Source organism: Kogia breviceps, chromosome 20 (genome assembly GCF_026419965.1).
Source record: "Kogia breviceps isolate mKogBre1 chromosome 20, mKogBre1 haplotype 1, whole genome shotgun sequence".
Classification (NCBI taxonomy): Eukaryota; Metazoa; Chordata; class Mammalia; order Artiodactyla; family Physeteridae; genus Kogia; species Kogia breviceps.
This window is the reverse complement of record NC_081329.1, coordinates 31,804,567-31,826,409: the sequence shown is the minus strand read 5'-3', so window position 1 is coordinate 31,826,409 and position 21,843 is coordinate 31,804,567. Positions and strand designations below refer to the sequence as shown.

General features: G+C 41.7%; 1 protein-coding gene across 11 annotated transcripts in view; it reads right to left on the bottom strand.

Annotated features, from left to right (window-relative positions):
• PSD3 (pleckstrin and Sec7 domain containing 3) overlaps positions 1–21,843 on the bottom strand; it is a 647,135-nt gene that overhangs the window by 25,545 nt on the left and 599,747 nt on the right. For all 11 annotated transcript variants that reach the window (XM_067022673.1, XM_059049100.2, XM_067022674.1 and 8 more), the window contains 2 exons: positions 19,387–19,544; positions 16,150–16,294 (listed from right to left, as the gene is read on the bottom strand). In XM_067022673.1, the coding sequence (XP_066878774.1) occupies positions 16,150–16,294; positions 19,387–19,544 (303 nt within the window). The remainder of the gene's footprint in view (positions 1–16,149; positions 16,295–19,386; positions 19,545–21,843) is intronic.

The window sequence follows — 21,843 nt, the reverse complement described above, 5'->3', positions numbered from 1 at the left end:
CTGCAGACCCATCCTGAGGGCTGCACAATTTCGCTTCTCCATTTCATGTCCTCAGCAGTGCTGTCCTGTCTGTCACTACAGATGAAGACCTACCTGCGTATTTTTTTTTCCTTTCCGGGACAAGCAATGCCATCAAGAAATAATTATTCTGAAAGCTGCTATTCTAAAAAAGGTAGTGACCTATGCTTTTCCCTCCAAAATAGTAGAGGTTCTGACTTCCCTCAACCTCAAATTTTACTGAAGGATATTTAAGTTGTTTTCAGGTTTCTCTGGGCTGCTATAAATGATGCTACATTCTTATGCATGTTGCCTAGTGAATATGAGCAAGAATTTCCCTATAGCACACAGGCACATCTCGTTTCATCACACTTAGCAGATAATGCGTTTTTTACAAACTGAAGGTCTGCGGAAACCCTGTGTCAAGAAGTCTATTGACACCATTTTTCTAACATTTGCTCACTTTGTGTCTTTGTGTCACATTTGGTAATTCTCATAATAGTTCAAACTTGTTCCTTATGATTATATTTGTGATCATGGTCTGTGATCAGTGATCTTTGATGTTACTACTACAACTCACTGAAGGCTCAGATGATGGCTAGCATTTTTTAGCAATAAAGCATTTCTTCACTAAGGTACATAGTTTTTCTAGACAGAATGCTATTGCACACTTAATAGACTGGGGTACAGTGTAAACATAACTTTTATACGCACTGAGAAACCAAAAATATCTGTGTGACTTGCTTTATTGAGATATTTATTTCATTGCAGTGGTCTGAAACTGAACCCACAATGTCTCTGAAGTCTGCCTGTGATCAGCAAGAACTGAAATTTCTGGATTTTAGAAAACGTACATCTTTATTTTTTTTTTTTTTTTTTTTCGTACATCTTTAAAATGACGCGAAACTGTTTTCCAAAGTGTTTCCACCAGTTTACATTTCCACAGTAGGCTTGAAACTTCCCATTTTTCTACATCCTTGCCAAAATTTGATATCACACTTGCAAATTTTTGCTAATTTTATGGGTAGAAAATGATTTGAATTTACATTTTCCTGATTACAAGTGAGGGTGAACATCTTTTCGCCTGTTTACTGGAATTCCTCTTCTGAGGAAGAAGAGGCTGCTGAAACACTGGACCCATTTTTCTGTTGAGTCCAGATCTGTAAGTACAGTGACTCACAGTTTATAGTTTATAGTGTACAGTTTATTCACAGTCAAATAAATGTCGAAATTCGACGTGCAGTGCTTTACTCCAGCTTCATGAAGCAGGAATCAAGGAGATAATCTCAAAATAGAAGCATTGAAAAATCATGCCTCTTAAATCTGTCTATTTTCACTACTGAAATAAAAATTCCAAGTGGTTCTTATGGGCATAAATGGATACAGACCACGCAAATTATTTCAATGCTAGAATCCCACCATACAGGAGACACACAGACTTTCCTAACAAAAGTGGATGTAAAAACGGAGAAGGAGGAAGGCGGGAGCCACAAGACGCAGCATGTTCCTAGGCTCTCGCAATTAAATCTGTAATGTCCACCTTGAAGAAAGACCAATCAGGAAGCTTGCTGTTCTCCTCCCTTTTGTCTTTGCCCTTACAATCCATTGGGGAAGCAGTGCAGACCATTCCCATGGGACAACAATAGCAAAGAGGATTTCACAGAAGGCAGAGAGATACACCTGACAAAGTTCAAAGAAAAGGAAAAGAGATAGCAAATGGCATGTACTCATTGAAACTGTTTTAAATTAGGAAGTCACAGCTTAAGTAGTGGCATTAAAGTAACAGATGCAAGAAAAACTACTGTTATATGTCAAGTGATGTACATTGGTAGTACCTGTGATAGCACATACAATGAAATTTTATCCCAAAGTCAAGTTTCAGATGATGTCACTTAATATTTAATTTTTTTTCCTATTTATATAATATTTTGACTTTGAAGAAAATTTATTTTCCCTTAAAATACCAAACTCTAGAGGAGATCTTCAAGATGGAGGAGGAGTAAGACATGGAGATCACCTTCCTTCCCACAAATACAGCAGAAATACGTCTATATGTGGAACAACTCCTACAGAACATCTACTGAATGCGGGCAGAAGACCTGAGACTTCTCAAAAGCTGTGCGGCTGACAGGGTCTTGGTGCTCCACCTGGGTGTCAGGCCTGTACCTCTGACGTGGGAGAGCCGAGTTCAGGACATTGGCCTACTAGAGACCTCCTGGCTCCACGTAATATCAAATGGCGAAAGCTCTCCCAGAGATCTCCATCTCAATGCTAAGACCCAGCTGCACTCAACGACCAGCAAGCTCCAGTGCTGGACACCCTATGCCAAACAACTAGCAAGACAGGAACATAACCCCACCCACTAGCAGAGAGGCTGCCTAAAATCATAATAAGGTCATAGACATCCCAAAACACATGACCAGATGCGGTCCTGCTCACCAGAAAGACAAGAACCAGCTTCCTCTACCAGAACACAGGCACCAGTCCCCTCCACCAGGAAGCCTACACAACCCACTGAACCAACCTTACCCACTGGGGGCAGACACCAAAAACAACGGGAACTACAAACATGCAGATGGTGAGGAGACCCCAAACACAGTAACTTAAGAAAAATGAGAAGACAGAAAACACAGAGCAGATGAAGGAGCAAGGAAAAAACCCACCAGTCCAAACAAATGAAGAGGAAACAGGCAGTCTACCTCAAAAAGAATTCAGGGTAATGATAGTAAAGATGATCCAAAATCTTGGAAATAGAATGGAGAAAATACAAGAAATGTTTAACAAGGACCTAGAAGAACTAAAGAGCAAAAAACCAATAATGAACAACACAATGAATGAATTTAAAAATTCTCTAGAAGGAATCAACAGCAGAATAACTGAGGTAGAAGAAAGGATAAGTGACCTGGAAGATAAAATAGTGGAAATAACTACCACAGAGAAGAATAAAGAAAAAAGAATGAAGAGAATTGAGGACAGTCTTAGAGACCTCTGGGACAAAATTAAATGCACCAACATTAGAATTATAGTGGTCACAGAGGAAGAATAGAAAAAGAAAGGGACTGAGAACATACTTGACGAGATTATAGTTGAAAACTTCCCTAATATGGGAAAGGAAATAGTCAATCAAGTCCAGGAAGCTCAAAGAGTCCCATACAAGACAAATCCAAGGAGAAACATGCCAAGACAAATATTAGTCAAACTATCAAAAATTAAATACAAAGGACAAATATTAAAAGCAGCAAGGGAAAAACAACAAATAACATACAAGGGAATCCCCAGAAGGTTAACAGCTGATCTTTCAGCAGAAACTCTGCAAGCCAGAAGGAAATGGCAGGATATATTTAAAGTGATGAAAGGGAAAAACTTACAACCAAGATTACTCTACCCAGCAAGGATCTCATTCACATTTGACAGAGAAATCAAAACCTTTACAGACAAGCAAAAGCTAAGAGAATTCAGCACCTCCAAACAAGCTTTACAACAAATGACAAAGGAATTTTTCAAAGATCTACAATAACAAACCCCAAACAATTAAGAAAATGGTAATAGGAACATACATATCAATAACTACCTTAAATGTAAATGAATTAAATGCTCCAACCAAAAGACACAGACTGGCTGAATGGACACAAAAACAAGACCAGCGTATATGCTGTCTACAAGAGACACACTTCAGACCTGGGGACACATACAGACTGAAAGTGAGGGGATGGAAAAAGATGTTCCATGCAAATGGAAATCAAAAGAAAGCTGGAGGGCTTCCTTGGTGGCGCAGTGGTCGAGAGTCTGCCTGCCAATGCAGGGGACATGGGTTCGTGCCCTGGTCCGGGAGGATCCCACATGCCGTGGAGTGGCTGGGCCCGTGAGCCATGGCCGCTGAGCCTGCGCGTCCAGAGCCTGTGCTCCACAGTGGGAGAGGCCACAACAGTGAGAGGCCAGAGGCCTGCGTACCACAAAAAAAAAAAAAAAAAAAGAAAGCTGGAGTAGCAATTCTCATATCAGAAAAAATATACTTTAAAATAAAGACTACTACAAGAGACAAAGAAGGACACTACATAATGATCAAGGGGTCAATCCAAGAAGAAGATATAACAATTGTAAATCTTTATGCACCCAACATAGGAGCACCTTAATACATAAGGCACGTGCTAACAACCATAAAAGGGGAAATCGACAGTAACACAACAATAGTAGGGGACTTTAATACCCCATTTTCACCAATGAACAGATCATCCAAAATGAAAATAAATAAAGAAACACAAGCTTTAAATGATACATTAAACAAGATCCACTTAATTGATATTTATAGGACATTCCATCCAAAAACGACAGAATACATTTTCTTCTCAGGTGCTCATGGCACATTTTCCAGGATAGATCATATCTTGGGTCACAAATCAAGCCTTGGTAAATTTAAGAAAATTGAACTCGTATCAAGTATCCTTCCGACCACAATGCTATGAGACTAGATATCAATTACAGGAAAAAAATCTGTAAAGAATACAAACACATGGAGGCCAAAGAGTACACTACTAAATAACCAAAAGACCACTGAAGAAATCAAAGAGGAAATCAAAAAATACCTAGAAACAAATAACAATGAAAACATGATGACCCAAATCCTATGGGATGCAGCAAAGGCAGTTCTAAGAGGGAAGTGTATAGCAATACAATCCTACCTCAAGAAACAAGAAAGATCTCAAATAAACAACCTAACCTTATACCTAAAGCAATTAGAGAAAGAAGAACAAAAAACGCCCAAAGTTAGCAGAAGGAAAGAAGTCATAAAGATCAGATCAGCTATAAATGAAAAAGAAATGAAGGAAACAATAGCAAAGATCAATAAAACTAAAAGCAGGTTCTTTGAGAAGATAAACAAAATTGATAAACCATTAGCCAGACTCATCAAGTAAAAAAGGGAGAAGACTCAAATCAATAGAATTAGAAATGAAAAAGGAGAAGTAACAACTGACACTGCGGAAATACAAAGGATCATGAGAGATTACTACAAGCAACTCTATGCCAATAAAATGGCCAACCTGGAAGAAATGGACAAATTCTTAGAAATGCACAACCTGCCAAGACTGAACCAGGAAGAAATAGAACAGACCAATATGAACAGACCAATCACAAGCACTGAAATTGAAACTGTGATTAAAAATCTTCCAACAAACAAAAGCCCAGGACCAGATGGCTTCACAGGTGAATTCTATCAAACATTTAGAGAAGAGCTAACACCTATCCTTCTCAAACTCTTCCAAAATATAGCAGAGAGAGGAACACTCCCAAACTCATTCTACGAGGCCATCATCACCCTGATACCAAAACCAGACAAAGATGTCACAAAGAAAGAAAACTACAGGCCAATATCACTGATGAACATAGATGCAAAAATCCATAACAAAGTACTAGCAAACAGAATCCGACAGCACATTAAAAGGATCATACACTATGATCAAGTGGGGTTTATCCCGGGAATGCAAAGATTTTTTAATATACGCAAATCAATCAATGCAATATACCACAGTAACAAACTGAAGGATAGAAACCATATGATCATCTCAACAGATGAAGAAACAGCTTTCAACAAAATTCAACACCTATTTATGATAAAAACCCTCCAAAAAATAGGCATAGAGGGAACTTATCTCATTATAATAAAGGCCATATATGACAAAACCACAGCCAACATCGTTCTCAATGGTGAAAAACTGAAACCATTTCCATTAAGATCAGGAACAAGACAAGGTTGCCCACTCTCACCACTATTATTCGACATAGTTTTGGAAGTTTCAGCCACAGCAAGCAGAGAAGATAAAGAAATGAAAGGAATCCAAATCACAAAAGAAGTAAAGCTGTCACTGTTTGCAGATGACATGATACTATACATAGAGAATCCTAAAGATGTCACCAGAAAACGACTAGAGTTAATCAATGAATTTGGTAAAGTAGCAGGATACAAAATTAATGCACAGAAATCTCTTGCATTTCCATACACTAATGATGAAAAATCTGAAAGAGAAATTAAGGAAACACTCCCATTTACCACTGCAGCAAAAAGAACAAAATATCTAGGAATAAACCTACCTAAGGAGACAAAAGACATATTCAGAAAACTATAAGACACTGATGAAAGAAATTAAAGATGATACAAATAGATGGAGAGATATACCATGTTCTTGGATTGGAAGAATCAACATTGTGAAAATGACTCTACTACCCACAGCAATCTACAAATTCAATGCAATCCCCTATCAAACTACCAATGGCATTTTTCACAGAACTCGAGCAAGAAATTTCACAAGTTGTATGGAAACACAAAAGACCCAGAATACCCAAAGCAATCTTGAGAAAGTAAATCGGAGCGTGAGGAATCAGGCTCCCTGACTTCAGACTATACTACAAATCTACAGTAATCAAGACAGTATGGTACTGGCACAAAAACAGAAATAGAGATCAATGGAACAGGATAGAAAGCCTAGAGATAAACCTACGCACATATGGTCACCTTACTTTTGATAAAGGAGGCAAGAATATACAAGGGGGGAAAAGACAGACTCTTCAATAAGTGGTGCTGGGAAAACTGGACAGCTACATGTAAAAGAATGAAATTAGAACACTCCCTAACACCATACACAAAAATAAACTCCAAATGGATTAAAGACCTAAATGGAAGGCCAGACACTATAAAAGTCTGAGAGGAAAACATAGGCAGAACACTCTATTACATAAATCACATCAAGATCCTTTTTGACCCACCTCCTAGAGTAATGGAAATAAAAATAAAAATAAACAAATGGGACCTAATGAAACTTAAAAGCTTTTGCACAGCAAAGGATACCATAAACAAGATGAAAAGACAACCCTCAGAATGGGAGAAAATATTTGCAAATGAAGCAATTGACAAAGGATTAATCTCCAAAATTTACAAGCAGCTCAATATCAAAAAAACAAACAACCCAATCCAAAAATGGGCAGAAGAACTAAATACACATTTCTCCAAAGAAGACATACAGATTGCCAACAAACACATGAGAGGATACTCAACAGCACTAATCATTAGAGAAATGCAAATCAAAACTACAATGAGGTATCATCTCACATGGGTCAGAATGGCCATCATCAAAAAAGCCACAAACAATAAATGTTGGAGTAGGTGTGGAGAAAAGGGAACCCTCTTGCACTGTTGGTGGGAATGTAAATTGATACAGTCACTATGGAGAACAGTATGGAGGTTCCTTAAAAAACTAAAAATACAACTACCATACGACCCAGCAATCCCACTACTGGGCATATACCCTGAGAAAACCATAATTCTAAAAGAGTCATGTACCAAAATGTTCATTGCAGCTCTATTTGCAATAGCCAGGACATGGAAGCAACCTAAGTGTCCATCCACAGATGAATGGATAAAGAAGATGTGGCACATATATACAATGGAATATTACTCGGCCATAAAAAGAAACGAAATTGAGTTATTTGTAGTGAGGTGGATGGACCTAGAGTCTGTCATTCAGAGTGAAGTAAGTCAGAAAAAGAAAAACAAATACCATATGCTAACACATATATATATGAAATCTTAAAAAAAAAAAAAAGGTTCTGAAGAACCTAGGGGCAGGACAAAAATAAAGACACGGAGGTAGAGAATGGACTTGATGAAACGGGGAGGGGGAAGGGTAACCTGGCATGAAGTGAGAAAGTGGCATGGACATATATACACTACCAAATGTAAAACAGTTAGCTAGTAGGAAGCAGCCGCATAGCACAGGGAGATCAGCTGAGTGCTCTGTGACCACCTAGAAGGGTGGGATAGGGAGGGTGGGAGGGAGATGCAAGAGGGAGGAGATATGGGGATATATGTATACGTACAGCTGATTCACTTTGTTATAAAGCAGAAACTAACTCACCATTGTAAACTAATTATACTCCAATAAAGATGTTAAAAAAAAACCCCTCTAATTTCATGAAGAAAGTATTTCTTAACTGCTGAGGCAATGGGGACAGGCAAGCCAGTGTTCAAGATCTCACAGTGAGTCCAGGGCTGAGACAGTGCAAGAGCCTTCCCTTCCGAAGCACAGCCCAACGGTTCAGCCACCAGACAGGCCCAGAAGTCAGCTCTCTATCCTTTTACACCAAGCATAAGACTTCGGGAGGGGAGGAAGTAAGAAGACCAGAGGGAGGGGGCAGAAGGCTGGAGGGGGTGGGTAGGACACAGCTGTCCACCCGCACTCTAACTGGACACCTACTAGGTTGACAGGTGCTGTGCTGGGTGCTTTTTCCCCACTGTGGAATATAGAAATCCAGGAATTCTAAAGCTAAAGAGAACCTGGCCTTCTTCCTCTAACCTCTTCCTCTTGGAGGCCATGGAGATCCAGAAAGGTCAAGTCCTTGCTTGAGGCCCCAGAGGTAAAGGGAGAGGGGCAGCAGCCCCATTCTCCCAACTCTGAACCTCCAGGCAACTGTAGAAAATCCAAAGGGCTGCTGAAAACACAAGCTTCAAAACAGTCTGCTCCCTGATGGATCAGTGCTGACCTGAGCCGTCAAGGCTCTTGGTAAACGCATTGGTCCTCAACTGCCTTCTCTCCCGTGGCTCTTAGACACCCGGTTTTAACAACCAGGTCCTTTCTGCAAACCCCACTCAAAGCCAGAGTTCCCCAGATTCACAGCCGATTCCTCTGCTGCGTGTACAGCACTTACAAGTCTACACCACACGCTCAGTACAAAACATACCCTGACCCCTGAGGGAATTTTGTCTCCTCTACTGTTTATAAGCTCTCTGGAGGCATAGCAAGTTCATTTTCCCTTCTCTCAACTCATCCAGTGTCTAGCACGGTGCTGGGCGGGGGAGAGAACGAGAGGCACTGTTCTGGCTTGTAGACGTGACCTGCCTAACATCAACGGACCCCTTCGGCTTCCATTAGCTGAGAGCCAAAACCAAGTCTGAGCTATTTTTGTAATGCCCACACACCTCACACAGTACCTGATATATGGGTCTCTCAGGAAACAGGAACTGACTTACTTTTTAAAAATGGAATAAATTGACTTACTTTTTTTTAAAAAAGGGAAAGTAAAGAGGGAGACCTCAGACTGTTTCCTTGTGCTGTTTTAAAGTAGACATGATTTAGAAGGTAATGGCATTTCTAGGAATCTGCTAGGCAATTAACAAGTCAAATTGCTAAATACCGCAGCTTCATCAAACCCAAGCCGCAGGAATTTAGACTAAAGAACACCTGCCTTCAAGTCAGCCCGAGGGGGGCTATTGCTGAAAGCACCATCAGAAAGATTTTGTTTCATCATTTCACGTTTAAGACGGTTTTAAAGACCTTAAACAGTGTTGAGTGAGCTTCAGCACAGTAACCTAATTGTTTTATTGAGTACTTAGTATATGTTAACTATTTAATTCAACCCTCTAGTAAATGAATACGAAAGCTCTCTATTCTGAAAAGGTGTAGCAAACAAAGTGTGGTCCAAGTTCATGCCAAGGAGTCCAGACTGCATCTTGTTGGCAATAGCGAGCCAGTTAAGGATAAGCGACATCAAAGCAATCATGTTTTAGCCAGAACTGTGCAGGATGGATTAAAGAGAAGCAAGATGAGAGGAGGAAGGGAGATCTCCCATGGTTCCAGGGAGGGTCTGCCAGAGCTTTCCAAGGCAGGGCATGCGCCCCAGGCAAGGTGATCCACTGGGAAGAATTTTTTTTTTTTTTTTTTTTTTTTGCGGTATGCGGGCCTCTCACTGTTGTGGCCTCTCCCGTTGCGGAGCACAGGCTCCGGACGCGCAGGCCCAGCGGCCATGGCTCACGGGCTTAGTTGCTCCGCGGCATGTGGGATCTTCCCGGACCAGGGCACGAACCCGTGTCTCCTGCATCGGCAGGCGGATTCTCAACCACTGCGCCACCAGGGAAGCCCCCACTGGGAAGAATTTTTAAAATCAGCACTGAGATATAATTCACACTTTACCACACAAATCACCCATTTGAAATGTACAATTCAGAGTTTTAAAATATATTCACAGGGCTGTGCAACCATCACCACATTTAATTTTATGACATTTTAGATCCCCTAAAAGAGACCCTTTTGGAACAGAATCACATAACACGTTCCTTTTGTGACTGGCTTCTTTTACTTAGCAAGGTTTCCAAGGTTCATCTACACTGTAGGATGTATCAGTGCTTCACTGTTTTATGGCTGAATAAAGTCCTGTTGTACGGATATATCACGTTTTATTCATCCATTTATCAGCTGATGGCCATTTCCACCTTTGGCTGTTTGAATAATGCTGCTGTGAACATTCATGTAAAAATTTTTAAGTGAATGTATGTTTTCATTCTCTTGTTATCAAAGTAGGGGTGAAATTACTGGGTCACATGCTAACTCTATGTTTAATCATTTGATAAACCACCGAAGTGTTTTCCAAAGAAGCTGCTTCATTTTATATTCCTATCAGCAATGTATGAGAGTTCTAATTTCTCCATGGCCTCACCAATATATTACTTTTCATAAAAATTTTTAAAAACTTATAGCCATCCTAATGGTATCTCATGGTTTTCATTTGTATTCCACTAATGACTAATGATGTCCAGCGCTTTTTCATGTTATATTGATATGATAGTAAGACATGTAATATACTTTATTTAAAAAATACACATATTGAAGGATATCTGCTCAAATATTTAGTGTTGATAAGGTAAATGACCAAAAAATTAGGACACCAGTGATCTGGGTACAAGATAACAAGAGTCTGAATTAAGAGATGTGGGTAGGATATGAAAGATATGTAGGAAGTAGAAGTGACAGGACTGAAAATATGACCTTGAGTGGGGTGGGAAGGGTGTGGTTCTGGCCAGTGAGGGACACGCTCTGAGAATGCCTTCATCCTCTGAAAGCCCCTGCTCCTAACGTCTGCTTGTGGAGAGGGGCGTTGAGAGGGCGAGTCAGCCGGTTGACCCTGGAGCCGGACCTGGGCACCCGGAGGCTCCTCACCCAGCCCCCACCCTCGGAATGTGCGCTCCACTTGCCTTCCCCGTGCTAGGAGCTGCCCAAGGACGCGGCCTTGAGACAGTAAGGTGGTGTCGGGACCATCTGGACGGCCTGCCTGACGGGAACCCAGTTAAGGCTGCTTATAAACTTTAAGATCTTGGAGGGGGATGCAGAGATCCGCTGTGTCTCAGACGCCCAAGACAAGCCTTGTAAGTTTCCTTGAGTATTAAACCTGCCACCTACCAGTCCGGAGTGGCTGCCTCTTTCTTCAGTCTCTCCCTGCCCTCCTCGTATGGGGCCAGTTTGTGAACCAACATTGACCCACTCACCTTGTCCTTAGCACTACTGCCCTGTGGTCAAAGCACAGGACGGCACGCGGGCGAGAAGCAAAGGCAGAACCTCCTGTCTGCGACTGGGTTAATCGCAAGGCTGGCCCGCGGTAGTTAGCATTTAGTGATCATCCACTGAGTCAAACTTCTACAGAACAGTGGTTGCAATTCAAAGCAGAAAACAGGACAAGATACCTGAGGAAACGACACCGTCATGAGGTACAGGTCTCCAGAGAAGTAGTGAAATGGAGGCAGGTTTTGTCACAGGGCAGGGTCTCTGGTCTGCACTGCGTAGGGCAGGACACTGGTGTGTCTCAGAAACACACATATTCCCTGGGACCCCGGCCCAGACCTGATCAATTGAGGCGGGGGGCCGGGGGATGATGTGTGCTTTAAATAAGTCCCCAGAGAATTCTTACGCACATCAATGTCTGAAAATGACTACTTTGATGCGTAGAAAAGGAGGTCCAGTAGATCTTGAAGATGGCCAACCATGAAATCCTAAGTTTGGAGTGCTACACCAGAAGGAGAAACAAAACTTACATTTTCATACTAGTCTCTCCACCTGCGACAGAGGAAGAAAAATGCGCTCTGGCAACATGGTCATGAAAAACAACTAGAAGAAGGCAACTCCTCCCACACAGCAGAGCTGCTCAGAAAGAACCACGCTGCTCTGACAATAATCAATTCCAATAACGACGGCTAATACGATTTGGAGAGAAGACAAGAATAAATTAAAGGAAAGCCTGCAAATGACGGGGTGAGGAACAGTGTGTCTTTCTTTAAAAGCACCAAACAATCTTCTAATTGAATGTTTAGTTTTCTCCTAACACTGTTTGACGTTTTTCCAGCAGGGCACTCACACTGTTGTACATTATTTTGTAAACTGAAATTATCCCAGTGGTCTGGCCTTTAGGGGAGTGGCCGCCAGGCTGTGGGCATGTGGAGAAAGGAAAGACGGCCAGGCCAGAGCAGTGGCTCCCAACAGCAGGTACGGGCCCCACAGGACATTTGGCAATGTCTGGAGACATTTTTGGTTGTCACAACTGGGGCGATGACACTGGCATCAAGTGCATAGAGGCTGGGGATACTGCCCAATGTCCTACGATCCACACCAAAGAACTACCCAGGCCAAAAGGTCAGCAGGGCCGAGACTGAGGATGCCCGGGCTAAAGGAGGAAGCCTCGCCTTCAAGGCACTGGAGGCCCTGTGGGCGCATCCACACACACCTTCCAGGTTCACTGAAGGTGCACTGTGACTCCAGCAAAGACATGCCCCAAGAGTCTCCATCTGAAACCGAGGGTACCCCAGACACCTGCACCAGGCTGCGTGCAAACCAACGCTCTCTCCCTCCCTCTTTCTAACCTGTTCTTTATCATGTGCTTGGTTCTACATATTCGTTTCTAATTGTCCTATTACTCTCAAAGGTAAAGCACATTTTTCATTTTTAGTAAACAAACACGACGAACTGGGCAAAAATTCCAGAGCTAGTGATAGAAAGAATCTTACAAAACATTCTAGACAATTTCCTCATCTTCCAGACGGAAAACTGAGGCCCACAAAGGCTCGGTGACTTACTTGTCTGGGGGGAAGTCATCGTATTCTTTTACAAAGAAATTAAATTCCCGAAAGGGTTTGGTCATCTTATGTGACACAAGAGGATGCTTCTTCCTGGTTACTACTTGCGTATTTAAAATCTTGAACCCGTCAGTTTGATCACATTACATATGCATTTTTTGCACCTCCATGTTCAAAATGAGGAAAAATATCAAAAAAGTTATGCATTCTATTTTTAATTCCAATGTACGACATTTGTTTAAAATAAGAGATCCTGCCTTGATAAAGGCAGTATGGTCTTGTGGTAAAAATATACAAATAGATAAACACATTCATCTTCACGTATAAGTGACTTAACTAAGGTACAGCCCATACATAAATAGAATAGTAACACATTTTTCAAAGTAGAAAATAAACAGAAATGTAGGTTCTACAGTGAGGAAAGAAAAAGGAAAAGCTCTCATGTTGCTCTATACTTATTAATCTTCCTCTTTAACTACAGATCACCTTTCCCCCCAGATCTTTTATAGGAGTAGTTGTGAGAAAGACCAAGCTATTGAAAGATAACTATTGGAAAATTCCTAGTGAAATTAATAGAATAAAACTCAACTTTTGAAAGCATTTTTTTGCCTCTAGTTATTCAATTGTTTTTCTCTCCTCTTACCTTATATAATGTGGCTTACTATTTATGTCAGGTACCCAAAATTATAGTGGGGAAATGCATTTGCTTTAAGAGTTCGTATTTTAGTTGGGTAGATGCAGAAGTCTGCCAACATAGTTTCTGGTCATCAATAAGAGGTAAAACCTTCCTTTTCTCTTAGAATATTTATTTTCCTTGAAAGTTAAATGCCATTCTGCCTTGTAAAGGGAGCTGGCTCGGTCCTTTTATTCCTAACAGCTTTTTCGGTAGTTAGTCTATGAACTAGACAGGAATAGCAATGCTTACGTGGGGAGCATCCAAATCATGTTAATAATAATTATGAATTTACAGAAACCAAAGAATCTCTACTGAAACCATGCCTCCTCTGTTCTCATCAACAGCTTGTCTTTATGAACTTAGGCAGGACTCGCACACGTCCCCTCCTCCACGTCCTCACTGCCTTCCATCCCCCTTAAGGATGACCAATGCGGCCGCTCCACCATCACTCCTGAAACTGCTCTCACTGTAGGAAACAGTCACCTCCTGCCACTTCACAGGAGATCTTCTTGTCCTGTTTGCACCTGATCTTTCCCCCCTTCTCTTGGCATAACATTCTCCCTGGGTTTTTTCTTGATTAACTTAAAAACGATTGTTTCTCAAGCGTCTGTTTGGGTCTGCTTCTGAGCACTCATTGCAACATTTGGAGGTAGAAAGAGGAAAAGGACACAGGCAAGGACCCTGGGAAGAAGCACCAGGAGTGAAAGCAGGAGACGACGGGGTCCCAAAAGCCAGATCAGACACCACAGTCCTCAGTGTCCAAGCCCAGGTGACAGCCCTTATTCTTCACTTCAGGGAGCACTAGGGACCATCGACATGCCCCAAACCCGCCCACTTCTGCCCACCTCCTCTTTAACTAACTTAGCTTTCCCCTGCATTATTGAAAGCGCCTTCCTGCTTTAGTAGTTTCCTCCTCTAGTACTGTCTTCCTATTCTAACAAGAATAATTTTTAAAGCACAGATTTGATCACATTAATTTCCTGCTTATACTATTATCCTAAGGCTGCTGGGAACCAGTGAAGCATCCAACATCCTACACCTGACAAACACGACTTTTCATCATTTGGCATTTGCTTACCTCCACAGAGGAACGTTTCTTGCCTTTTCACAACACTCTGTACTCAGGTCACATCTGATAACTTATGTGTACCTCCTACATCCCAGCGCTTTCTCCTCTGGGCCTTTTGGACCCTCTGCTGGATCATTCTCTTTCCCACAGCACACCTACAGGCTGCTCGTCCTGTGAGCTTTGTATTAGCTAGCACACTTCCTCCTTCCTCCAAGGCCAGGCCCTAACTTGCACCGCAACAGTACCCTGGACTTATCCTTCATGTACCTCTAATCAAACTGCGTTACAATTACTCGCTTGTTTATATTTGCCAATTCGATCCCAGAGACCTCCTGGGTTTCACTTGCCTTCCTCTTTCCAGTGCCAGAAATAGTCTCTGAGGTACAACAGGCACGTGATACATATTTATTAATAAATGTTCCATTCATGATGATGTCAGAAGTGTAGAGGAGCTAATTAACATCAAGACTTGGTTGATTAAAGCCAGATGAAACTACTTCTATTATTGCACCAATAAGAAATTCACAAAGACATCAAAGTAGCCTCCCAAGTCCTTAATTAATCAATGGCAATAGGGGCACTGCAGACAGGTTTAAATTTGGCAAACGTGGCTTGTACGCAATGTCTTAGAACAGAGTCTTAAGGAAGGAAGGAACACAATAAAATGTGGTCTTTAGAGAGATCACTCCTACAAAAGGAGAGCAGCTCATGTGAATACATCTGAAGAGAGTTCTAGCATGCCTTGTCTGGATTAGCTGGGAAAACCACCAGGGTTCACTTAGATCCTCCTTGAGAGGTAGGGAAGGCTCTGCCCCACTGCACTGTGAACAGTGGATCCCTGGGAATATTTTTATATACTCAGCATCAGATACAGTCTGGGATGTGGGAAAAGCTCAAAAAAATAAAAAGTTAAATGAATGAAAAAGCTTGTTTCCAAGCCAGGATGTCTAACATTAGCCAGTTATTTTAAAAATATGCACTGTTAGGGCTTCCCTGGTGGCACAGTGGTTGGGAATCCGCCTGCCGATGCAGGAGACGCGGGTTCGTGCCCTGGTCCGGGAGGATCCCACATGCCGCGGAGCGGCTGGGCCCGTGAGCCATGGCCACTAGGCCTGCGTGTCCGGAGCCTGTGCTCCGCAACGGGAGAGGCCACAACAGTGAGGCCCGCATACCGCAAAAAAAAAAAAAAAAAAAAAAAAAAAATATGCACTGTTAGTAAAAACAAAAATCAAAATCAAAAATCAAAAATGAGGCTGGAATGACTGAGTAGTAAACTAATATAAAGTTGAGAAACTAATTCAAAGTATGTGTCCTACCAACCTTGACTCAACTGTGTCAGCTTCCCACATGAAGTGTAAAAGCCGGCACACTGCATTTTGCCCCACTTGGACAACACTGTCCCCCAGGGCAAGGTCTCATCCCTGACCCCCAAATACGGAGTGTTATTCAAACACAAATATTAAGAAGATTATTTTACAAAGTGCTTTTCTCCAAGGTCAAAGCGTGATCAAAGTGACTAACCTGAGACAATTTTGTAGTGGTGGCAGGCAGAAGAGGACGACTGAACTTCTTCTGAGATCCGATGGCTGCTGGAAATGGTGGTGCAGAAAATACAGCTGCAACACAATTAATTTTGTTTATCCACCCTTGCATTTCCTCCGGACTCCTATGAGAAACAGATATATTTATGTTAGGGTATTTCTATTATCTAAGCGCATCACATCTTGCCCATTTCTCATTACTGATCTAAAATGGCATATAGGGCTTCCCTGGTGGCGCAGTGGTTGAGGGTCCGCCTGCCGATGCAGGGGATACGGGTTCATGCCCCGGTCTGGGAGGATCCCACATGCCGCGGAGCGGCTGGGCCCGTGAGCCATGGCCGCTGAGCCTGTGCGCCCGGAGCCTGTGCTCCACAACGGGAGAGGCCACAACAGTGCGAGGCCCGCATACCACAAACCACCCCCCCCCAAAAAAAAAAAATAAAATAAAATAAAATGGCATATAAAATCATTTATTCTTCTTGGTACAAATAATCCCTGACAAAACTTCATTGGAGACTAACATTTTCAAAAGCAATCACCATGGTCATAAAAGGCCCTGGAACCTAGGATCATCATAGTGTAAGGCTATGATTATCCCCCAAGGATACAGAAGGAAATAAAGCAAAATCGCTTCACAATAAATACTGACTAAAGTCCCTACTTTCTATTTGATACTAGGCTAGGTCAAAAATTAATTTAAAAATGAACTCATCTCTTCCAATCACATAATTTGATTTTAAAATGCAATTGAGAGATAAACTGATAGAGGGAATGTAAAAGGGTATATACACCCACTTTGGAAAGTAGTTTGGACAGTTTCTTAAAAACAATAAACTATAAATTTATTATACAACCCAGCAATTCTACTCCTAGGTATTCACTCAAGGGAAATAAAAACATATAGGCACTAAAAGATTTGTATGTGAATGTTCATAGCAGCCCTATTTATAAGCATCAAAAAGGAGAAACATTCTAAATGTCCATCGACTAGTGAATGAATAAACAAAACATGGTCTAGGGCTTCCCTGGTGGCGCACTGATTAAGAATCTGCCTGCCAGTGCAGGGGACACGGGTTCGAGCCCTGGTCCAGGAAGATCCCACATGCCGCGGAGCAGCTAAGCCAGTGCGCCACAACTACTGAGCCCGCACTCTAGAGCCCATGAGCCACAACTACTGAGCCTGCGTGCCACAACTACTGAAGCCCGTGCCCCTAGAGCTGTGCCCACCGCAATGAGAAGCCCGCGCACCGCAACGAAGAGTAGCCCCCACTCGCTGTAACTAGAGAAAGCCCGTGTGCAGCAACGAAGACCCAACGCAACCAAAAATATAAATAAATAAAATTTAAAACAAAACAAAAACAAAACCACGGTCTATATCTGTACGGTGGAATACCACGCAGCAGCGAAGGTGTGGAGTGCTGAGGCTGGTTACAGCATGGATGACCCCAAAACTTCACACTGAGTTAAAGAAAAGCCCATGTATTCTGTGACTGCATTTATATGGAAAATCCAGAAAAGGCAATACAAAGAGGAAACTAGTGGTGTCTGGGCTGTGGGTGAGAATGGCACAGGGGATGGGGGTGGGGTGATGAAAGTGTTCCAAAACTGGAGTGTGTTGCACGATTCTGCAAATTTGCTAAACATCACTGTACACTTAAAAGTATGCACAGTATACCTCAGTAGGACATAAAAAAATCTCCTGATGTCGGTATCATACTTGTAACTTATATGTCATGTTTGCAGAGCCCAGCACTGACAGCACTTGTGAACTCATAAATCAACGGAGGAAACAGTCCTGAACTAGGTGAGATAACCACCATGTATGTAATCAATAAAAAGATGGACAAGAAGTCGGCCCACCTGAAAATCATTTCCTGTACTGATGACTCTGAAAGCGACCATGCTAACCTGACACCACACCCAGGTGTCATCCTCATCGTGTCCCGCATGCCTCTCTGACCCGTGTGCCTCTCCAACCTGTTATTTCAATGGACTGATTTCTGCATCAATCCCACTTGGAGTAATTAGCTCTCCTTAGTTACCGTATCCAGCATTTTAGACATTTAAAAACAATAATGCTGGGGAACAGAATACCGTGCGGGGCCTTTATGACTAACGGCTGTGATTACACGTCCGGCTGTGGCTCCCTTGTGCTGCCAGCCATCTCCCACACCGAAAACTCCCCGGATGTCAACAGTCTCATGCCTTTGTGAGCTCAGCCTCCCCAAATCACCAGAGTACCTGGTTCCTGTTCTCATTTCCTCTGCTACTCTTCCACTGTTTTGATCGGCAAAGCTGCCTGTGTTTACTCTATTGATGTCAACTTTAACGCCGGTGCCTAATGCAGCCAGTTGGTAGTGTTGTGTTGAGAGTGAGTCTGAAGTCAAGCTCAGGCTGTAAAAGGCATGCCATGAATAATTAACACTGCCTGCCACGGACACTGATGCTATGTGCGCTATTAAAATGCCTGTTCTAGGGGCTCAGTTCTAAAAATCCAAAGTTTCTCACTTCGTAAATCCAGAAGTCTCCACGTGGAGTGTTGTTCCATTTCTAACGTAAAGGCTGTCACAGACCCCTTGTTAAACCGGCACTCCCATCCCATTTCCTTGCTCACAGTATGATTTTACCTTTTCCTTCTAGTTTAATCACAAACTATTAGGGCTCAGAAGGAGAGAGAAGAGAGAGAGCAAAATGAAAATCTACACTTCTTGAACAGCCTCTGTGTGCCAGGCACTGTGTGAGGTTCTTTACATGCTTCGTCTCATTTGCTTCCACAAGAACCTTGAGGAATAGACATTATTAACATTATTATTATCAATACCTACACTAGCTACCAGCTGAGGTTCAAAGAGGTTAAAGTTATATGCTAGGACAAAGAATTAGGAAACGGTAATCTGAATCCAGGTCTATTTTACTCACTGTGTCATAGAACTTGCATACTAACACCTGTGTATTTTATTTACGAGGGTATTACAGTCTAGAGGTGGTCAGTGGTTGACAAAGGGTCACAGTGCTACTTTGCAGCAAACAAAAAGCTTGCCCTAGGGTTTCTATTTCGTATTCTAGTTTTCTTAGACAGTTGTCTCTCTGCTGCAACCAGTTAATGACTTCGAGTCCAACTCAAAAAGTTTCCCCTGCAGATCCCAATTCTATTTCTCGGTGTAAAGTGGTGCTCTGCAAACTAAAAAGCCAAACCAAACCAGCCAGCGAAACCTACTGGGCTTGAAAAAGCAAGACCCTCCAATCAGCAGTTTTCAGTTTGAGCACATTGGGTTTCTTCTCGTAGTCCGTGGCCCGGGACGCCAGGGCGTGGTGCACACTCACAGCGTTTTTCAGGTCCTCTTCCGACAGGGCCTTCTCTGGCTTATATTCGTCCTGTGGGCAGATACGAAGAGAGCAAAGACATGTTCAGACTTCATCTCCTCTTTTTAAAACCTAAGACTATAAGAAAAATTTTAGAGAATCCATGAAGGTGCATGAAAAAAGCGAAAGGAATGGTGGGTAGAAACAACTACTTGCTACTTCATAAATGTCATAAAAAATCCTCTTCTTTGAAAAGTATGCTCAGAATGAGAAAATACACATTTACTAAAGGGGCACTTTTGAAAAAGCTGGTATATAATAATTAAAGGAAAGAGCTAAGGAAGGTCAAAGACAAAATATCTATCACACATGTTTTATAGTGATTTGAAATGAAGCTAAGTCTAATAGGGTGATTTGGTTTCAGGAGCAAAAGGACATATGCAAAAGCCCCCGGGACGCATCAGCAGAAGTGTACTGATGGTGAAAAACCATGCCACTGTGTTTGCTCAAAAGATACTACAGGGCTTCCCTGGTGGCGCAGTGGTTGAGAATCCGCCTGCCGATGCAGGAGACACGGGTTCGTGCCCTGGTCCGGGAGGATCCCACATGCCGCGGAGCAACTAAGCCCGTGAGCCATGGCCGCTGCGCCTGCGCGTCCGGAGCCTGTGCTCCGCAACGGGAGAGGCCACAACAGTGAGAGGCCCGCATACTGCAAAAAAAAAAAAAAAAAAAAAAAAGATACTACATTTTCCCGATACTTTCTTTTGAGGCAAATATTATTAAAAGAAAAATGAACAGTAAAATAAAACATTTTCTCCAGCTGTTCTCTGAAAGAAAAGAGGAAAACCAGTTTAAATCTTAAATCAGGAGAAAGCTTAGCTGTATTATCATGAATTTGAAAAATGGGTAAAATTACATAAAAAGGAGGGTGTCATGGATAGATACAATTTTATCTTTGGGCATGATCCAGACACAATTCGTAGAATTTATAAAGGTTCTTTTGTATGGCTTCCTTCCAAACATAACTAAAAGAAATCCCAACTAGTAGAAAAAATAAGAATTGAAAACAAATGTGATATTATTATTATTCTTATATCTAATAGTTTCCTTGGGTCCATAAGAATGAAAAAGGCCTGAAAACCAATGTCAAGATAGTAGACATTACAATGTGTTGTAGGAGATGTTTTTTAGTTTTTAAATGTTTAAGTTCCTCTCCCCTCTTCCCATATTTTATCAGACTTGATGCTAAATAAACTTGCACTTCTTCTGTAAAGAACACACACACACACACACACACACACACACACACACACACACACACACAAGTCCTCACCTTTTAATTAGTACTAAAAGCCTAAAGGAAGACATTGTCTACTCTGTTATCACAGTCTGGTTTTACAAATTTTCAAAATGATAATTACACTCTCCCATACCTCCTCCTCCCTTCCCCGTGGCCCCAGCACAAATCGAGCTCTTCAGAGGTACTCTTGCCATAGATTCAAAGTGAGTCAGAAATAAACAGCAGCTGCTGATCCTTAGTGATCACTGTCAGTGACAGTGCTGTGACGAAGGTGGGAAAGCCTAAGATACTCAGTAAATGCCAACAGCAATATAAAAATTATACAATTTATAATACTAAATGATAAAATTACTACTTTAAGATTGCTACAGCTCAATTTTCTTAGGCCTCGGAGATTAAGAACTGCTGTCGACAATAACCATTTTCCAGAGAAGTATGACGAATAAAGGAGAATTATTTTAAAATCTTACAGTAAGCACAATATATTTACACGCATCTGTTCTTCTACAATTCCCATTAATGCATAAAACTATCATCTAGCTATATTTTTGGGGTCTTGTCTTTTCTACATGGGATTGTTCTTAGTGATGTAGCATTCCAAAACTTCACAGATCTCCTTCCAGGGGAATTGTTATTAGAGCAGGAGTATCAGCTAGAGTCAGCATGAAAACAAACTCCCCCTGGCCTCAGAATTAGACTGCAACAGAGCCCTGAATGGCTGGCCAGGAGCTCAGCTTACCCACTTAGTTCCAGATAAGGAATCTGAGGTGGATGAATTATGGGGAGTGGGGATAAGTGATCAGGGACAAAACTGTCTTTTCAGAGAGTTTATACACTAAGTCCATTTCTGTACATCCTGATCTCTAACACACCTGATATTTGACTTTGCACAGAGCTCAGCCTAGAAATTTGTATGCACCGTTTTTTTGATATTCCAGGTCCATAATTTGGGTTTTTCTCTTAATTCTTTCTCACTAGTTTCTTTTGGTTAATTTTTTGTTGTTTGAATTTAAAGTGATTACTTCGTTTTTTTTTTTATTTTTCATATTTCTTCTTTAATTAAGAATTTAA